This window comes from Parasteatoda tepidariorum, chromosome 9, assembly GCF_043381705.1.
Source record: "Parasteatoda tepidariorum isolate YZ-2023 chromosome 9, CAS_Ptep_4.0, whole genome shotgun sequence".
Classification (NCBI taxonomy): Eukaryota; Metazoa; Arthropoda; class Arachnida; order Araneae; family Theridiidae; genus Parasteatoda; species Parasteatoda tepidariorum.
Genome location: NC_092212.1, coordinates 6,975,614 through 6,995,449, shown reverse-complemented (window position 1 = coordinate 6,995,449; position 19,836 = coordinate 6,975,614). Strand labels below are relative to the sequence as shown.

Here is a 19,836-nt window from a genome sequence, read left to right as displayed (position 1 = left end):
TGTTAATAAAGTTTGTCTTAAAGAAACATTATGATTTCACTAAAAATCAAGTTCTACCCTTTCCCATTTTCATTTCCACGTTACGAAGCTTAACTTCTTCCGCGCGGAGAAACTCCAAGCACTATTTTTTTTATCATTTTTATTTATTTTTTATTTCTTTATTATTATTATTATTTTGAAATCGGGAGTCCAAATAAAAGTAACCTAAACAGCAATTTACTTAGCTTATCAAAACATATTTTATCACTGACGCACTTAACATATATTTGACGAAGCACGTAGTTTTTGTATTAATTAAGGCAAGAGAAAAACATTCAAATTATAATTTAAAATGGGACAGTTGTAGCAAAATGACAACCATTCAGAAGCAAACAATTCTGGCTGGTGTTCTGAAATTTTCAAGATAATTAGCAAAAAAACTCTAAATAATTCGGTGAGATAAGTATGAATTTTTAGCGGGAAAGTTAATTCTTCTAAAATTACTCTTCCATTTTTTTATTTATTTTACTATTTATTTATTTATTTATTATTTATTTACTTATTTATTATTTTACTTATTTTTTTTAATATTTTTTTATTATTTATTTATTTCTTTATTATTTTATTTATTTACTTTTTTATTATTTTTTTATTTTATTTTTATTTTTCACGGCTAAACATACTGATTATCCAAAACTAGTTAGGCGAAGTTTCTCTCAAAAAAATTATTTTCTTCCTGTAAGCAGCTGTAATTAAATCGATGCATATTAAGGAATTAAAAAAATAGTGTCTCTGAAAAACCAAAATGTTAACGAATTCTTATGAGTTATCCAGCACCAAATGATAGATTTGTTTCTTCTTTTGTTAGAAGCAATCTCACGCATTTACAATACTTTAATGAAGGTGAAATTATACTAAATAAATAAATTTCATTGTATTATATTACATAAATGAGGCATTTTTTAAAAAGAAATTCATTATTTATAATAATTTCTTTTGGGATTCCATGAAAGTCGAATACATACTCGTAGCAGTTAACAAATTGTAAAACGCGCTAGGGGAATTTATTTTCTCGGATGGGAGGGGTAGTTTTAGAGTCGTAGTTTGTTCATTAATCGTCATGTGCATTGGATGGCCTCAAATTACTTCCACTAACACATTAGTTGACTCTCTGAGCACGTTGAATGAAATGGGAGTCACCGGTGACCTGCGTTGAGATTCATCGTAGCACTAAGGGTGTCACCGGTGAAGTCACGATTATTAAAAACACATAATTCGAGTAAATTTTTTTATATTATTATCGTTACTAAAATAGCTTGAAGAAAGTAATGCAATATAGAAACACAAATATATTTTTTTGTTCTATACTCAGCGATGCCAACTTGCTCCAGCCAGCGAAAAAATATTTTAAAGTGGTAGTTTATTAATTGTGATTCTTGGTTTAATAAATTTAATTTAGTAGATTTTTATCCACCAGTATTTCTGAACAATTCGTAGGCTTATATAATTCACCACTTTTATTTTTTGCATTTTAACTATGTCTCATCACCACTCCCATTCCAGAAGAAGACGCCTTCAGAGACGGACGTGTCTTGCGAGTTCTCCGAGCCGGGGACTCGGTCGTCACCCAGCGGGATGATCAAAGATGAGTTCCGACAGCCAGTCGTCACCATCTCATAGTTTTAGCTTCCTCTCTTCGTGAGCGTTTGTTGCAAGCCTGATGACTGCAATACTTCTGCGACGTCGATCACTGATCAATGTATGAAAGACAGAACACCAAGATGAAATATTATTCAAATCCAGCCAACGTGAACACACCGTGTAAGAGGCAGTAGTAAGTTGTTTAGCTTCGACGTACATGAACGTGATGATATCTTTGACCTTTCGTTAGTAGCATCCAGGACCTGTCCTATAAAACTGTTAATGGCGGCCATTTTCGTTTGAAACCGACTGGTCGAAGCATGTTTCACAAGTAGGAGTCTGGCTTTACTAACCTCTATTGTCCTTCGGGTCCTAGCTCAGTTTAGTTACTAGCGGAGACTGGAGATGTTAATTATCTTATCGAGATAAGTAACCTTAAAAACAGCGAGACGTTTTCTTAAAGCAGAGCACAGTGGACTTCATTTTTGTTTATTACACTCAACTCATTTTCAAGTCATCTCACAGCTTTTCCTCACCATGGCAATCAGCCATTTCCCCCCCCCTCCCATCTCATCTTTAGCTTTATGCTCCTGACCTCAGTGTTCCACCTCATCGATCCTCATCTCATGATGAAGGCGTGAAGGGCCATCTCAGCCTCTGGCACCCCGACCGACCAACCAACAAGACAAGACGATAACTATGTCTTGCTAAACCTTTCAAAAAAGTAGCAAAATCTGTCTAATAATTGAACATTTAGTTTGTAGATATTTACCGTTTGACCAGACGAGCAAACCATGTGAAATTAGCGTGGCATTCAATATGGTAACAAAATATATCCGTTACTTAACACATTGCTGACCGGCAACTTTTCTGAAAATTACCCCATGTGCCCGGCTATAGTTTTGAAAGCGAATGTGGAAGTAAAACAATGAAAATAAACTTCAAAATGTTTTATTTATTATTCAACTCTTAGTATTTCTTTTTTGTATGATGAAAGGTATAACATTCACCTATGTCGTGTAATGATACACAAGTTTACCAATTCTTTTTTTTTCCCGAATGGCAGGCACTGAACTTTATTCGTTACTCATTTCGCTTAACCCAGTAGGCACCTGTGATCCAAAGTCACGGATTTAGCAATTGTATAAGGTCTCGTAAAGTTATAATAAATTTTTAGTATTAAATAGTAAAACTTGAAAAGTAAGGAAAATTACTTGTTAAAATAGTCACCACGAGATCACTGCTAACGAAAACACGAGTTAACTTGAGACCGGTCAGCAATGTGTTAACAAATAATTACACAAACAATTTATACCCATTCATCTCTCTTAAACGTATCATCCAATTTATTTTTTTTATTTTTTTACCAAATTTCCTTAAAGTTGCTCATAGAAATAAAGAAAGGTCAATATCTTCATCGTTCGTTTCGGATATGTGCTAGTTCACATAGGCCTTTTAACCATCCATCTGGGATTGACACATCAGGTAAAAAAAATAATAAGTTGAGGGAAAAGTTAGAAAGCAAACAGCTTCCTGAAGAAATGAAGCAGTTTGCCCCTCGTGAAGAAACTATATAAATAAAGATAATACAACATGACATATAGAAAACATATAAAATCTATTTTGCTACTCTTTATAATTATAAAAACTGTCTAAAAGTAGCAAAAAAAAAAAAACAGTTTGATTATAGGTAGTATTTTATTTGTATTATAATATAAAATACGAAATAAGTAGTTTGAAATTTTTTCCCCTTCTAATTCAATAAGTTTATCAGCAATTGATTTAGTAAATTAGAGAAATTTCAATGATAAATAACTATTTATTTTAGATATAAATAACTGCTCATTTGCAAAATTATTGTTTCGAAGTGAACCGTGTTCTGAAGATTTTGTCTTTAATACAGAAAAAGACATCGATGTTCCACGCTGTCAATCTCAGATATATTATTTTAATGCTAAATAATTTATTATTTTATATTAATATAGCTAGCATTTATTGCTAAATTATTTTGACTTAAATTATTACATAATAATGAAAAACATGATACATTTGCGGCAAAGGGTAGAAAACGTTTGTCAACTTGTAAGATAGTATTACGAAAAACTGAAAGTGAAACAGTAAACTGTATTTTTTTTTCTATTTTAATTTAAAAAATCAAACACAAACATTTTAAATAACTTCATTGATCACTTTTACATACACGAAATAAATTCATTTTTTTTCCTCTGTACTGTTTATTTTTCTTTCATAAACCATCCTTTATATACAAAATAGTTTAAATACTGAAGATTACATTCATATTTACAAAAAGAAGTATGCATGTTGATATTTTTCAATTTGCTTGAATATGTCATCTTCTCACGGGTGAAAATAAAAACCAATGTGCAATCTCAATTTTACGATGTTGAATCCGCACTTGGATTAATTTTCTCTAAAGCCAAAGGTAGTTCGGTAACACTGAGGAACGCAGAATATTTCTTGTATTCCAAAGGTACCTGGAAAAAAAAACATAAATACAATTTTGTGTTCTGCTGAATTTCAAATTTTTATTTAGAAAATTTAATTTCATTCAGGCAGAAATAATTTTTTATTAAGATTTCAAAAATGTATTTTAACGTGACCCGCTTGCAATGTGTTAAAACATTGCAAGCGGGTCACGTTAAAATACATTTTTGAAATTTCTGCAAACCATGCAAAAGTTTAAAAAATTGCAGAACTACTTCGTTTCCACTCTGTTTCTCAAAGAATTTATCCATTCGTGATTACTACAAATATAAGTGATGCAGTATATACGTAATCAATCCCCCCTAAAAAGAATAATGTTTTTAAAATTCCGCTATAGATTCTAAAATAATTTTAATGTCATACTTTCGAATTCAGCTGGTAGCTAACGTAATAAAAGGCCTGCTTAATTTGATTCGAAATATGCTACCACTCATTTTATGAAGTCACTTTCCTCATTATTGCTTTTTGCATTATGTTTTGTAGAGACAATTAAGAACTAGAGTATTGAGAATTTTTCGCTTATTTCGCAGACATCAGTTTATAAGCAACGCCGAATTGTTTCCCCTCTCTCACTGCGGGGCTCTTAACACCAGGTTTACGGGACGCGTCATTTTGATGCATTTCGAGTTATGTAAGGAAAATTATAAAACCCGTTGGAATTTTTATTTTATCTCTAGTTTTAACCATTGATCGAAGTAAATATATATTGAAGGCTATTTTCTTCAAAAGCGGGGAAATATTGAAATTCTCTAGGTGGTATACCTATCTCTACGGATATGAGTCAATTTGACTCATTTCCGCCCGTTTGATTTGAGTTCCTCAAACACACAATCGCCACAATAATATACAATTGTCCAATATACAATCTACTTACAAAACAGATTGACGGTTTACGGATAAATAAATAAAAAAGTCCGATTGTGTCGCTTTTACAACAGCTTATGTGTCCGGATCAGCTCCATTTACAGAGTCATACAATTTAAGGATAAAAACTAAAACAAACGATAATGTGCGTATTTCGACCATTGGTAGGAAGTACCTCGCTACTACTACTATAGTCGCTATATTACTGTAACTAAAACTACTATAGTCGCTATACTACGTAACTAAAACTAGTATAGTCGCTACTTTTTTCCGTAGTTTGTTGTGTATTGCTCTACTCTTAAAAAGAAGTAGTGTAGTGAGTTGTGTGATACCAAAAAACAGTAGTTTGTAGCGATTCCTGGCAACTACTTTTAACGTTAGTTAAATGAAATTCAAACTCAAAACAATTGTCGATTCTGATTGGTGCAAATCCGCAGTAGGCCCTACAACGTGAGCAATGAGAATCCCGCTGTGGACGAGCGTTAATAAGATCTGCGTCAGTTGCTTAGAAAAATCGGTCGAATGGGTTTTGAGAAATTGAACTTTAAATAACTGTCTTTTTAAAAATTCGATTTCGCAGGAACTATAAAGTGTCTGAATTTTTGTGCCTGATTTGGTTAAATAAAATATCGTCTGCAGCAATTAATTAACATATTTGCGGTGACCCTCTCAAACCATTAAGATTGGGTTCTAGAGCTTGAAGATCCGATCATTACATCAAAAGTTATACAGGGTGGTTCATTTTTTGTTGTTGCCCTGTGCTTTATTTCTCGTATTATATAAGAAGGCATTGATCACCTAAATCCAAATATTTAATAACTTCTTAGTATTTCTTAAATGAAATATTAAGCGTCGAGAAAAGCAGAAAGTTTAAATGAGCAAATTCGTAAAAAGTGCTTTGGAATAGAACACTTTTTCATGTAAACATGAATTAAAACTATTAAAACTTCTTAATATCTCCTCACATTTAATCAAGTCAATTTTATTATTCAAAGTCATTGAGAATATTGGGGATAAATAAGTTCTCAAATTAAGTTTGTCCTCTAAAAGTAACAAAAAGTAGTGACTATATATCGAGAGCAGTTTGTAGACGTTACATTTAAAAAAATAAATAATTGTAGATAACTTGAGTTGTAATAAAGTAGTTGTAGTTGTGGTTAACTACAAAGAAAGTGTAGTTTTTCCGACCACTTATTTTAACCCTTTTCTAAGTCATATGCCCCATTTGGAAACACCACTTTCAAATTTATTACATACTACTAGAACTCCACTTAGTGCGACTACTTTCTTCTATATGAAAATTTCGTTCGATGTTTAGGAAACTCAATTAGTGAAATGACACGGATTATAAATAGATTTCCTTATTTCCAATATACAAGTCAAATAGAAAGAAATATATTATAATATTCTGTTATTTCTGTTACTGTGTAAATTGGCGTAATTGGCGCAAGATATTTATACTTGTGACCAGCCTGTTTAAGTTTCCGAATTATATAAAAAAATGTCCCCTAAAATATTTTATATTCTACCACACTAGATGGTGCTGCCATCTAGTGTGGTAGAAACTAGACATCCAAATCAACATGGCCAACGGTATCTCACCCATTGTGGTGGTCCTGAAAGAGTGGATACCACTTCTGGAGAACGAATAAGGTCTCCTCATGTGTGCGCACTTGTGCAGCTCATTGGAAATAAGAAAAAAATATTTTATATTAATTCCTCAATAACAGGCCACATAAAGTGACCTACACATGATAAAAAAATGAGAATACATGATGGTTAAAGCTAAGTAGCTTTTCTTCATCTGTGTTGCTTTACACATTAAGTAAAAAACAAAACAAAAACCAATACCGAAACAAATATTATAATTTGGATTATCTATAACATACAAATTCTTACTTTTGTTGTTGAATGAGTTTTAAATCTGTAATGATGCAATATGTTAGCCATACATAACTTGATCTCCAGCAAAGCAAATCTCATTCCCAAACAGTTCCTCGGTCCCTCGCCAAATGGTAAATATGCATATTGTGGATGTTTAACATTAGATGAATCCATGAACCTAGAAGTGAATAAATAAATTTAAAAAAAAAGAATTACAGAAAGAGTATCACCATATATAATATTTTCAAAGCTATTTCGCCAAAGAAAATAAAAATGGCACAGTTAAAGTGCCTCAAACTCGAAACAAAGCTATAATTATGAGCTAAATACGTACCATCTCGCCGTTAAGAATTATCTCGATTTTAGACCTGACAAATAGTTTATTATTTTTGTTAAAAATGTCCAATTTTGTCGAAGTTTTTTCATTTAGAGGAAAATCATTATAATCAATAAATAATTCTCAAGTTTTGTAAGTTTTTATTCGCACAAGAAAAGAAGCAGTGCTAATATAATTTTTCAAACATTAAAAAATTAGGGATAAAACGAATTTTATTTCTGGAAAACCTTGGCTTCTCTTCCTCCTCATTTTCATAATTAGCACATAAAAAGTGAAAAAAAAGTTATAAAAAATAAACAATTTTTATTTCTTATAATAGTCAAAATTTACTCGAAAAGTTCTTAAGGTAATCAAAAATCGTGAATAATTGTTGCGATTCTCACAACTAACGACCGTTATTTCCTATATAAGCAGAGACTTCGAAGAAAAATGTCCTTTGGATCAATATGAAAATCTTGTGTTATGTAGCAATATGCAATTAGCTTTTAGTAAAAAAGTGACTGACGTTTCGTGTAAACGTATATTTAAATATTGTAATACTACCATTATTTAAACGCTTAATGCCACGCTAATTTTACATAACTACAAACTAAAATTGCAAGTATTCGACAGTTTTTTCTAGTTTTCTTAAAAAGGATTGGCTTGACATATCAAGTGGTTAATTATATAAGCCTACGAATTGCTCGGAAATAGTGGTGGATAAAAATCTACTAAATTGATTTTATTAAATCAAGAATCACAATTAATAAATTACCACTTTAAAATATTTATTCGCTGTCCGGATCCAGTTGGTATCTCTGTGTATATAAATAAAACTGTTTTTGTGTGTTCTAAATTGCATTGATTTCTTTAAACCATTTTAATAACAATAATAATATTAAAAAAAAAAAAATTTGCTAGAATTTTGTGTTTCTAATATTCTTGGCTTCACCGGTCACCAATGACCATCATGGTGTTCAACATGTTAAAAACTGGCAACTCTTTGCCTATTCTAGTGCTCATTACTTTCAAACCTCGCAGCAAAATTACGACGAGGTTTTTCGGTGCATAAACAAATGCTTTCATTAACCCCTTGGGGACGGGTGATTCAGAAAAGCATTCATACAAAATCAGAATCAGGATGCAATTAAATAAAAACGGTAACTTAAATGTAGTCGTTTCTAAATTTGACAGACTTACTTTGCCTTTACTTTAATTATTGTTAGTTTAATCATATATGTATATAATCAATGTTAATTCAAAGTATAACTAAATAATTTTATTTTGAACAAAGTAATGGTGAATTAAATAAATCAAACAATTATAATTCAGCCCACAAATAAACTGATAAAGAATTACTTTGATTACCAGTTTTATCTTTTTACCCTGATTGATACGGTTTTATGCTGACACATATTTGTGACAGTCGGCGCGAAAGGGTTAATGATATATAAAATATTATTTCAGGAATAATTCATATCATAAAATTAAAAATGCTAGTGGTAAAAATTGGCAAGTTAAAGTTGGGTGAATTTCTCCACATAAGTTAGAATGTTGATCAACGAGAAAATAATTAAATACAGCGCCGCATCACACAATGACTTTTTTGCAATATAATTTTTTGTCTTTTACTTAACTTAGACTTATTATTTGTTTACGTATCTTATTTTAACCGTGATATATTTTTGTTTTGTGTACCTGGCAACTTCGATGCATAATTAATTCGTTTATGTTCTACGTGCCTTCGTGCCTGTCATTATATTAATTAATAAATATTTAGAGGATGAATTGAAATCCATGTGAAAGAATCTTTGTGTCAGAATATAGAATGTGTCACTTAAAGGAATTGACACTTGACAGGCTCGACGTATTTGAAATAGAATGGAATGAATATCTAGTAATGTAAATAACGTTGGTAATGTCACGTTTCAACACCCGATCGGGATCGAGCTACCCACACAACGTCACTTGCAGATATCTCATTACAAATCGGTTTAAAAATGGTGACGACCATAAATATAAGCGGTAGAAAGTTTGCTATATTTTAGTTTCTAATTTTTATCTTTTTTTTTTCCATAAGAAACTATATGAATAAAATTAAATAAAATTTTTATTTTTCCCCCCGCGTGGTATATATTTACTGACCTTTCTACTACTACGCTTTTAGCAAAATATTTCGTAGAGTAGTAAACATTTAAAAACTAAAGCTTTCTGAATTTGTATCAAATTTTCAACATTTTTAAAGTCTCACCACGATATAGTTTGAATAAAATGGCGTTGCATACGATCTCTTAAATAATTTAAAAAGTGGTGTAGAAAATAAGTATAACTGAATAAAAAATAATTCAACACAAACTTAGTTACTATCACTCGAATAAGTTTTTACAAAAAGTTCAAAAAGTTGCAGCCCTGTATTGAAAGAACAATATATAGTTGTAGAGATATTCGATTTTGGGACTCAAGGCTGAAAACATACCATTGAATTATAATTAGATTTATATTTCAAACGGGTTATTTTTAGAATCTTTTCCTCTTTCACTTCCATATTAGGAAGCAGTAAATGATTTCCCATAATGCGTAAGGATACAAGGAATGCGAAGACTGAGTCTTTTTACCTCATTCTGTGTTAGTATTTAATACGTGAGCGATTGTTTTCACATGACTCTTGCTGTGTGATGTATTCCATGTAAGATCTGCCGGAACCATTCGGAGTTTTGTCCACCCCCTCCCTTGTGGAGAGTGGATATGAAATGATATAACCACCAGCCTACCTGTAAATAAAACTAATGAAGGAATAATTGGTTCACGACAGAATTATTTGAACTAACTGTAACCAATGATAACAGGGATGTAGCCCTGTTATTACATATATATACTGGTAGGCAAAATACTTCGATTGCAGTTTATTTGGGGGAGGAGTAATAATAGTTTGATTTACTTAATATATTACAACTTAATTCAAAATAAAAATTGTCTAGTAACACTTTGAACTAACAATAAATAGATATGTAATAATTAAGGTGAAAGCAAAAAATAAGTCCCCTGAAATCACGTGCTTGATGTCAGGCCTCGTGTAAATGAGATGTAAGGAAATATTCCAGTAGCCTTAGAACAGCTAATTATTTTTGCTTTTAGCTTGCTGCTGCTAGGAAGCAACTTACTTTGTTTTAAATACGTCTACGTTCAATATGTATTTTTTATTACAGTTAAAATAGTTCAATTAACTATTGTCTTTTTTGGTGTCATGTTTGCAGAAGAACAATATTTTAACTTGTTTTAACCCTAACTGTTTATTTCAAAATGAAAATCATTACGAATTTCACATTTAAAATAAAACATACCTTTCGGGATTAAAAGTTTCAGGGTCAGGAAAAAACTCGGCATCGTAATGCATTGCGTACAGTGGAGTAATCACAATCATTCCTTTTGTTAAAACTATACCTGTATCACCTAACTTGTAATCTGATGTCGCTACTCGTGCTGTCCTGAAAAAGAAAAAAAAATACTTGTATGTGTTGATTAAATTAACTTTATTTCTAATTTTAAAATTTTCACTTGGAAAACAAAACTGTTTTTAAAGATTGAACTCACTCTAAGTCAACTTTTTACACTCATACGAGTGTTTTTTGCATCCATTTTCTTTCAAATTCAAAACGGCTGTAAATTTAATGTTTAGCTATTTAATTTTTCAATTACAATAATAGAAACTGCAACAACATATTATCAGTATCAGTTCTTTTCACTCCTTCAGATGAAATAAGATAAGCTTCAAGGTATTCCCTTCATTGGAAATATCCCTATTGCGTCCAGATATTGCCTTCAATTAAAATACCAATTTAGTTTCAAGATATTCCCTTCATTGGAAATATCCATTCAGCTTCAAGATATTTCCTTTATTGGAAACATCCATTTAGTTTCAAGATATTCCCTTCATTGGAAATATCAATTTATGTTCAGTATATTATATTCATTGAAAATATCCATTTAGACTCAATATATTCCCTTCACTGGAAAGGCCCATTTAGCATCAAAATATTCTCTTCATTGGAAATATCCATTTAGTTTCAAGATATTCCCTTCGTTGGAAATATCCATTTAGGTTCAAGATATTCCCTTCACTGGAAAGGCCATTTTAGCTGTAACCCTTTAATGAGCCCTTTATTTCTAGTAAAGGTAAATTAAAGTATTTTTGGAATTGAAATTGTTTTAAGAACAGTAATTGATACAAAAAAAAACTCATTTTGTTTATAAAAATGCCATTTTTTTGGTGGTAAATATATTTAACATGACCTATTAGGAACTTACTGACTTTTATTTTTCTTTATTTATAAAATAAATTCCTTAAATGGTACAAACTTCAAAAGGAATTATGTATTTTATAACTTTTATACGTTTTTTAAAAGTGACAAATGATTACCAATTTTATTCAAACTCACTTCAAGAAAGCTGAAGTTATTGAAAAATGGAAACCTAAATTAAAAGTGGTAAAACGTGGTGGTAAGTATACTTACCACGGCCTTCAAAAGGGTTAAAATATTCCCTTCATTGGAAATATCCATTTAGCTTCAAGTTATTCCCTTCATTCGAAACATCCATTTAGTTTCAAGATATTCCCTCAGTTGGAAATATCCATTTAGGTTCAAGATATTCCATTTACTGGAAAGGCCCATTTAGCTTCAAAATACTCCCTTCATTGGAAATATCCATTTAGTTTCAAGATATCTTCTTCGGTCTAAATATATGGCCTATAGCAATATTTAAAAAGCAGTAGCGCTATCATCATAAAATGAAGCTAAAATTATGTGATTCAGAGGATTGTTAATAAAGTTAATATGGATTGAAATTGATGTGCGGTATGCTGGACGCCAGGTTCGAATGAGTTAAGGAACATAACATACCTGATTATCTTGAGGTACATTTTTCAAGCGCAAGAAATTAAACATTAAATTAACCCTAAATGTTATTCCAAGATTGTGAAAAATTACTAATTCCGTTAAAGCTGAACCTCAGGAGAGAAAAATAATTGATACTTAACCTTCCTAATTTGTTTTCAGAGAGATAGAATGTACATGAAAACCTAGATTTTTTTTATACCTTTAACGCATAATTTTTATTAAACACTAAGAAAATACCAGTTCTTCGTACGGGAAAAATAAAAAAAGGAAAAGACTCAATAAATTAGTATTGAGAAACACAACGCAGTTATGCCCATAACCGAAAGGAATATACCGACACAATTAAAGAGCTTGGAAAGAACCAGATGAATAAAAATTTCAGAGCAATTAATGAATTCGATAAATTTACATACTGTGGTTGCGTCACTATAGGCATGTTTAATTTAACAGAACTGTTTCTGTTTTCATTTTTATCTTAACATAACTAATCCATATTAGTTTTTGGTATGCTTACATGATTCTTATTCAAATCAGGCTGTGGTAAATAAAATAAAACAAAGAATTATTAGTCCCACCTTCTAATAAATTGGTCACAAAATAATTCGGATACAACTTCTTTTTTTCGTTCTGAAAATTTCACTTACCTGGCTCTTCCACTACGTTTATTCCACTTTCTTCCAAAAGTTTGAATATTAAATAATAGCTAAAATAATTTGGATTTTATATGCTGTAATCTTTTGTGGCTTTACGTTATAGAAGTAATAAGTAATAAGTTGAGTAATAAGTAATAAGATGTATTTATTTTTCTGTAAAACAATTTACCAATCGAGGCTCTAAAAAAATTCAGGTCCTACAATAGAATGCGATCAAAACTAAAAAATTAAAAACCGAAAAAAGTACTCACATTAAAGCAGGTGGATACATTCTCAAAGTTTCTGATACGACTGCGTCCATAAGTTTCATGTCTCTCACAGCATCGTAACCAACTTCGCCCTAAAAACGTAGAGCATAACAATTTAATTTTTTGTTTAATAAAGTATTATAAAACAGTAAAAAGTTTGTTTTCCGATATTCTTATACAGTAAGAACTCGATTATCCGAAGTAATTGAGACCGGACAGATGATCATAATATTCAGGTGATATGTAGTTTGTAGATTAGCATCGCTATGTGTTTGACTTTCTTCTATTTACTCTGAAAATCGATATTTTTCAAAAAAATTGAATATGACTGCTTAATAACTGTGTTTTTTTTTTCTAGTAAGTATAAATATATTTTATTTTAAAATTTGGTTTTCCTTAAGACTTAAATAGTTTTTATCTCTTTTTTGTTTACACCATTTATACAAACCTAATCTAATTCGGAAGCTTTTCCTTCAAATGTAATTTTTTTTATTAATATTCTATTTCAAACTTCGTAAAGCTATCTCCCTGTTCCAATCACACTGATGTGTTATGCTTTTCCAGCACAGATATCATTACAGGCTTTCTTTTAGTAAAAGTAAAAGCCATGATGTTCAAAATAAACTATACTAGAATTGATAACAAAAATGGATTAATTTTATGTGGTCATATAATATAAAGGGCGTACGTTGGTTTCCAAGGTTTCATGCTCAGTTGAAATAAAAAATCATATTATAGGAGCTGATTAAAGAGCTAATCCTCCCTTTCCAACACAGTGGGATCAGTCTGGCAACACTTATTACAAAATTATTGCAAACCACTAAAAATGTAAAACTTCAAAACACCCACTGTTATAAAGCAACTCACCTGACCAAATGCAGCGCGGAGGACCCTTTCTTATACTTAATATTTCTCCGAACTTAATTTAAAGAATTATACCAAAAATAAGTTCTTTATATGCAAAGAAAATATGGTGAGAGAAAATGCAAATTTAATTGTCTATGAATTTTTTAAAATATTATTAGAAAGAGAGGTAAATAATTACAGAGTTATTGATAACTATATCCTTGTTAATAATGCATTAAAATTTCACGATCAACGAATGTACTGGTCTTTTTTACTGGTGTCTAAATAAACCTCCATATTTTTGCAAAATCTTGAGGATGTGAAAAGTCGACTTATACACCGGACGAACCATCACCTCCTACATCAAGAATCCTCCCAGGGCTAAAGAGAATACAAGGGCTAGTTCACTCCGCTCTTAGAGCTGAAGCTACGATCGCTCTTAACCTAAAAGATAAAAAGAAACATTCATTTTTATTAAATGGATGTCCAATATATATTTTTTTTATTAATAAAAGTAGAGAGAACGAAACAAACGTTAAAGTTTATATCGGCGGTAAATTGATAATGACTTTAATACGAGATATGTGTTTTTTCTTATTTCGAGTTAATTGTCTCGAATATTCTGAATTACATCAGAAAAAAATTGAAAGTCAATTATTCCCCCTTGTAATTGTGTTCATTTATATTCAGGCAAATTAATTAATTTTTTTCCTACAACATTTAAAAAAAGACAAACAATGAAGGAAATGCAAAAAAAAAATGAACAAGAATTCTATCTTAAATTCAGTGAAAACACCTAATTTTGATGGAATTTTGAATGTATTAAACCAGAGAGAAATGTGACTGTTTAAAATTTACTTCCTGCTTTTGACTAGAAAAATAATTTGGGAATATTCAAAGAAAATTTGTTTTGCGTGTTTTAACTTTAAAATAAGCTTCTGTAACCATTTTTGCACAATTAACTAAACTTCTTTAAACCATTAAAATCTACTTATAAATAGTGTTTTTTAAATCATTTTGAAATAAAGAATACAGTTCTGACCGACAAGAGTGAACTATCTAACTGATTAATAAAACTTACTTATTTTTGAATAAAATTACAAAAAATGTAGCTTATTCAAAAACGATATTTATTGCCGATTATTATTATAAAAATTAGAAATGAAAACGATTATTATTATAAATAAAAACGATATTATTATAAATAAAAACGATATCATTATAAATAAAATCGTTATTATTGTATAACGATTATTATTCTAATAAAAACGATTATTATTATAANAGTCATTATAGAAAATAACAAATGTCTTAGAATATCTCGCAAAAAGAAATGATCCAATATTAGTTAGAGCTAGTAAGGCCAAACGCTCCGTTCTTGAAGTAAAAGTGCGAGCTTTGCGCCAAAGTGACGTCACTAGAGTGACGTCGGAGGATCGGCGCGGCAAGAGATACTTCAAAGGAATGAACCAGCCCTTCTATTCTCTTTAGCCCTGGAATCCTCCACACGGTCTTTTATAAGTGGTCCGCGCAGACTGTTTAAAAAGTAAACCAGTTGTGCGCATGAACCCAAAACCTTTCATAAAAGTATTTCATTTCATTTATTAACAGAAAATTGGGTACCTGGGCCGCGCAGCGGCCCCTATCCCATACATCATGAATTAAAAACATTGTGTGATGACATTTTGATTTTGCAACATTATGGTATGCAATGATTTTCATAAAAGTAATTGAGAGAAATTTATCATACATATTTGAGAATTGAATCTGTAGTGGTTGACAAGTGAATAAGGCAAACCAATAATATTCATAAATAAAACAAATTTTTAGTCATATATTTGTTACCACTTTCTTATTTTAACTAGATTTCGTATTAAGTGACTCGTTCGGAAAGTGGATATCCTTCACAGTGGTCGGATCCGACTACCTATAAAAAACCGTGTGGAGGCTTTCAGTTATTGGAGGCGTTGGACAAACTGTTAACTGTTTAGTCATATGTCAGACATGAGGCTGATTAATACTTCTTTTCTTCTGACAAAAAAATATTTTCATACACTTAGCATTGTTTTAAGATGTACTCACGTGCTTCTTGAACGCTTCATCCACTTCGGCAATTAATTTATCTTGCCATTGTTGGTTTGTTGCCAATGCATACGCCATGTAAGCTATCGTTGAGGCAGTAGTTTCATATCCAACAAAATAAAAGAGAATGCATTGAGCCACGAGTTCATCTTCTGACAGCCCTATAAAGAAGCACGCCTTAAAAATACAGTACTACTACTTCATACATACCATTCATCCAACAACTACGGAATTTCTCTAGTTCCAAAAAATATATGCATCAATTAAACTAAGATGGTGGTTTTCTATGTATAAAGGATTCGTAAATTAGATTTAAAAGAATTTTGGTCATAAGTACATATAAATTGTTTGAAAAGTTATGTAATAGATCAGACGATCAGACGGACAAATACTCACATTATAAAGAGCTAGTAAACGTTTTAAAAAAATTCAGTTTGTCTTAACTTTTTTACTTAAGATCACTACCTTTAGATAAAATATGTTGTCCAAACTTTAACTTATGCTATAACTTCATTTTCATACAGGAGGTGGACAAAATAATGAAAGCACTTTCTTCTTAATAAAAAAAAAATTCATATTTCTCAACATATACTTAAGGAATCATTTGATAACTCCAGAAAAGTTAGGATCAAGCAATTTCACATACTTCTCAATGAAATTTATAGTTATTAGAGGTTTAAGGATCGACAATGAATTAATTACAAATGGAAAATAGTGTTTTTGAACACCCTATGCCAAAAAAATGTAGCAATAAATTTTTTAACGTATATGAATTATTTAGGTATTTTTATGCAATAAGTGAGCAAACTTTCGTAAGCTCTTACTTTACCTTTAACTTAACCTTTTCGGGACGTGCGAAACATTAGTATATTCGTATGGAATCATAAATGGGATGAAAATAAAATAAAAAGCGGTAGCTTAATTTTGGGCATGGCTAATTTGACAGCCATACATTTGCTTTCACATTAAATCTAATACTTCCAATCTTTGTTTGTTAAAAGTGTAACTATTTAATTTTTAATTTGAAAGAAGTCTTGGTGATATAAATCAAGAAAACTCTTATTACCCAGCACACAAATAAACTGCTAACAAAATAGTTTGGCTACCAGTTTTATATTTTTTAACCGTGATTGTCGCCACCCTGAGAATGCATATATGACTCGCCCGTCTCGAAGAGGTTAAATATTTAGAGAGATATTTAAAACAAACTAATTTTTTGCCTTACATTCGTTTGCTATAAATTTTAAAATATTACATAATATAACAAAATTTTTAGAGCAATTTAAAATTAATTACGCAATTTTTATAGTTGAAACGTTTGCAATATATATATTTAAAATAGTTTTTTAATACTGCACATGCAAGGAAAAAATTTAAAAAAGCTTTTAATAAATTGTTTGATTTGAATATTTTAAAATTTTAAAAAATTTCAAGCAATTTTCTAAGTAGTTTCGATTTTAAAAAAATGAAACTTAAAATGATAAGGGTTTTCTACAAATATTATTTTGCATCATATCTCAAAATAAATAACAAATGATATTACCTTACATGAAATATGATAGTATAAGGAAAGAAAATATGCAAGAGAAAAAATACTTTTATGCGACATGATTACCAAAAATGCCAGTGTCATTTTTAATAAATTTTGCTTAATAGAACAAAATGAAATTGTGGAAAACATCCTATCAGTTTGAGCATTCTTTTAAAAGTACAAAAACTACTTTGAAATTGCTTGAAAGTTTTTAAATATTTAAAAAGTTTTGTATATCTTCAAAATCGGACAGGACTTATTTTTATAGTTTCCCATTACGATTCACTTCAAATTTAAGGAAAAACAATTTTAAATTTTTTGTAACGCATGCGCTTTAAAAAGGAACTACTGAAAGAACTTTTCTATAATAATTTCCAGAACTCCATAAATATTTTAGCTGGGCTTACGATATTTCGAGCAATTCTTGGATTTAATAGCAAAAGTAAATGCTTGAAGTTACAAATTTATTGCTACATTATTTCGGGTGTACAAAAACATTATTTTCCGTTTGTAATTTACTGTCTATACCACAAGGATCTAATTTTTTACACTGTTACGAAAAAAATGTACTCTTAATAAATTTGTTTTCTTTATTTTAAATTTGTTTTTTTTTTTCAAAATTATACAATTTTGTTAAATAATTTTTACCCCGAGGAATCAATCTTGCTTCGTAATAATGATGATTATATTAATTTTAATTTATTGGATTTCAGTATTAAAAAAGAAGAAAATATCTGTATTTTTCATACAATAAAAGAAATTATTTTAAATTTAATATAATTAAACTAATGACGTGAAGTTCTGATACTTCTAAAGACATTGATGTAAATACCATTCTGAATCAATTGAACATAATTAAAAGAGTTTATAGTAGTGTTTATTTATCCGGAAAAAAAACAAATAGACGAACTGTTTTTAAATTGAATAAAACACAATGGATATCCAACAATGTGATTAAATTCTACATAAAATCATTGAGTTAATTGTATGTCATAATTATTAATAATTTCTTTGTGGTCCAAATTTATATTTTTACCATACGCAAATCCAATACTGGCAACTCCGGGGCTAAAATCTTTTAACATTTAATAAAGATTTTTTTAAAACAATTATTTTTAATTTAAATGTTAATGACTTCTATAAAACCACCAATGTTAAAGTTTTATGATTTAAATTCAACCTTATTAATTTTATTTTCGTTGAACAGCCGACCCAATTTTTTCGGTTTACGGATACTAATGTTCAACTCCGGAGCCTTGTAATTTTGAGCACAATTCAGAAGACAAGGGAACTCCTGGATCAAGTATTGGGATAAATTTGCCTTCGTGGAAGACTTTTTGATGGAATTAACCCGCATTTTCGTTAGATGGAGAGGCAAGCATCCTTATTAATTTTTATTTTTTATTTTATGACCGCCGTTGAACAGCCGACCCAGTTTTTGGGTTTACGACTACTAATGTTCAACGCCGTAGCCTTGTAATTTTGAACCAATCCAGAAGACAAGGAACTCCTGGATCAGTACCCCCAGAGGTATATCCTTATTAATTATAAAATTTTGAATTATCCAATGTAATATTATTACCTTGCTCACATGTAATTTCGGGCTAATCCAAGGAACTAGCAAATCAAACGCGCTTATGTACTTCAGTAAAAACGAGCCGTAAAATATACCCATTATCCTCTATTAGCTCTTCTACTTTCATATTTTTTAATCTGGCTAACTTGTTAAGAAAATATTTAAAATCATTTTCAAAGTTGTCGATTAGTGAAAATTCGTATGAATTTGCTACTTGCTTTATACATTACATTTTGTGTTTTATTCTGTAATTTACGAAATTCTTATTTTCTATTTTTTGTTTAAAATGTTTTTGCTTGCATTTTCACTTAATTTGCTCTATTTTCGCTTCAATATTTTTGGAAAAGTTTAAGATGCATTTTAATATCAAAAAGAAAAGTAAGAAAGGAAAAAAAAAACGGATAAGTTTAAGATACATTATGATATCAAAATAATTTCGATGCGAGTTGTTTTATGGCAAAGTTAAGGATTTTGTTTTTGCAAAAACTTAGTTTAAGTCTATAATTATAGTTCATTAGTGTAATAAAAGTATTCATAGCCTACATTTATATTTAAGCTGTTTTGGCATCTGTGTATTCGTTACACTACCATATTGATCCTGCTCGTCCTCTTCTTCTTTTATGTCCGTTTTTTTCACTTCAGGTTTTTGTTCTTCCACGGCGTCCATCAAACTTTGTAAAAAGTCATCATACCTCTGGAAAAAAGTATTTTTTTCTAAGGACAATGTAAAATATTATGATATGAATAAATGCCCTAAGAACTGGAAAAATCTTTTCTTTTTGTCCTATATATATATATATATATATATAAATAAAA

General features: G+C 30.1%; 1 protein-coding gene across 2 annotated transcripts in view; it reads right to left on the bottom strand.

The window, feature by feature from the left end:
• The window catches only part of LOC107440531 (cytochrome P450 3A8), a gene marked incomplete in the record, with an annotated part of 38,978 nt that overhangs the window by 2,067 nt on the left and 17,075 nt on the right, over positions 1-19,836 (bottom strand). Inside the window, 6 exon segments of one of the 2 annotated variants that reach the window (XM_071184917.1) lie at positions 3,784-4,115; positions 6,889-7,051; positions 10,531-10,674; positions 12,989-13,077; positions 15,914-16,074; positions 19,564-19,714. In XM_071184917.1, coding sequence (XP_071041018.1) covers positions 4,017-4,115; positions 6,889-7,051; positions 10,531-10,674; positions 12,989-13,077; positions 15,914-16,074; positions 19,564-19,714 — 807 coding nt within the window. 2 annotated transcript variants of the gene reach the window in all.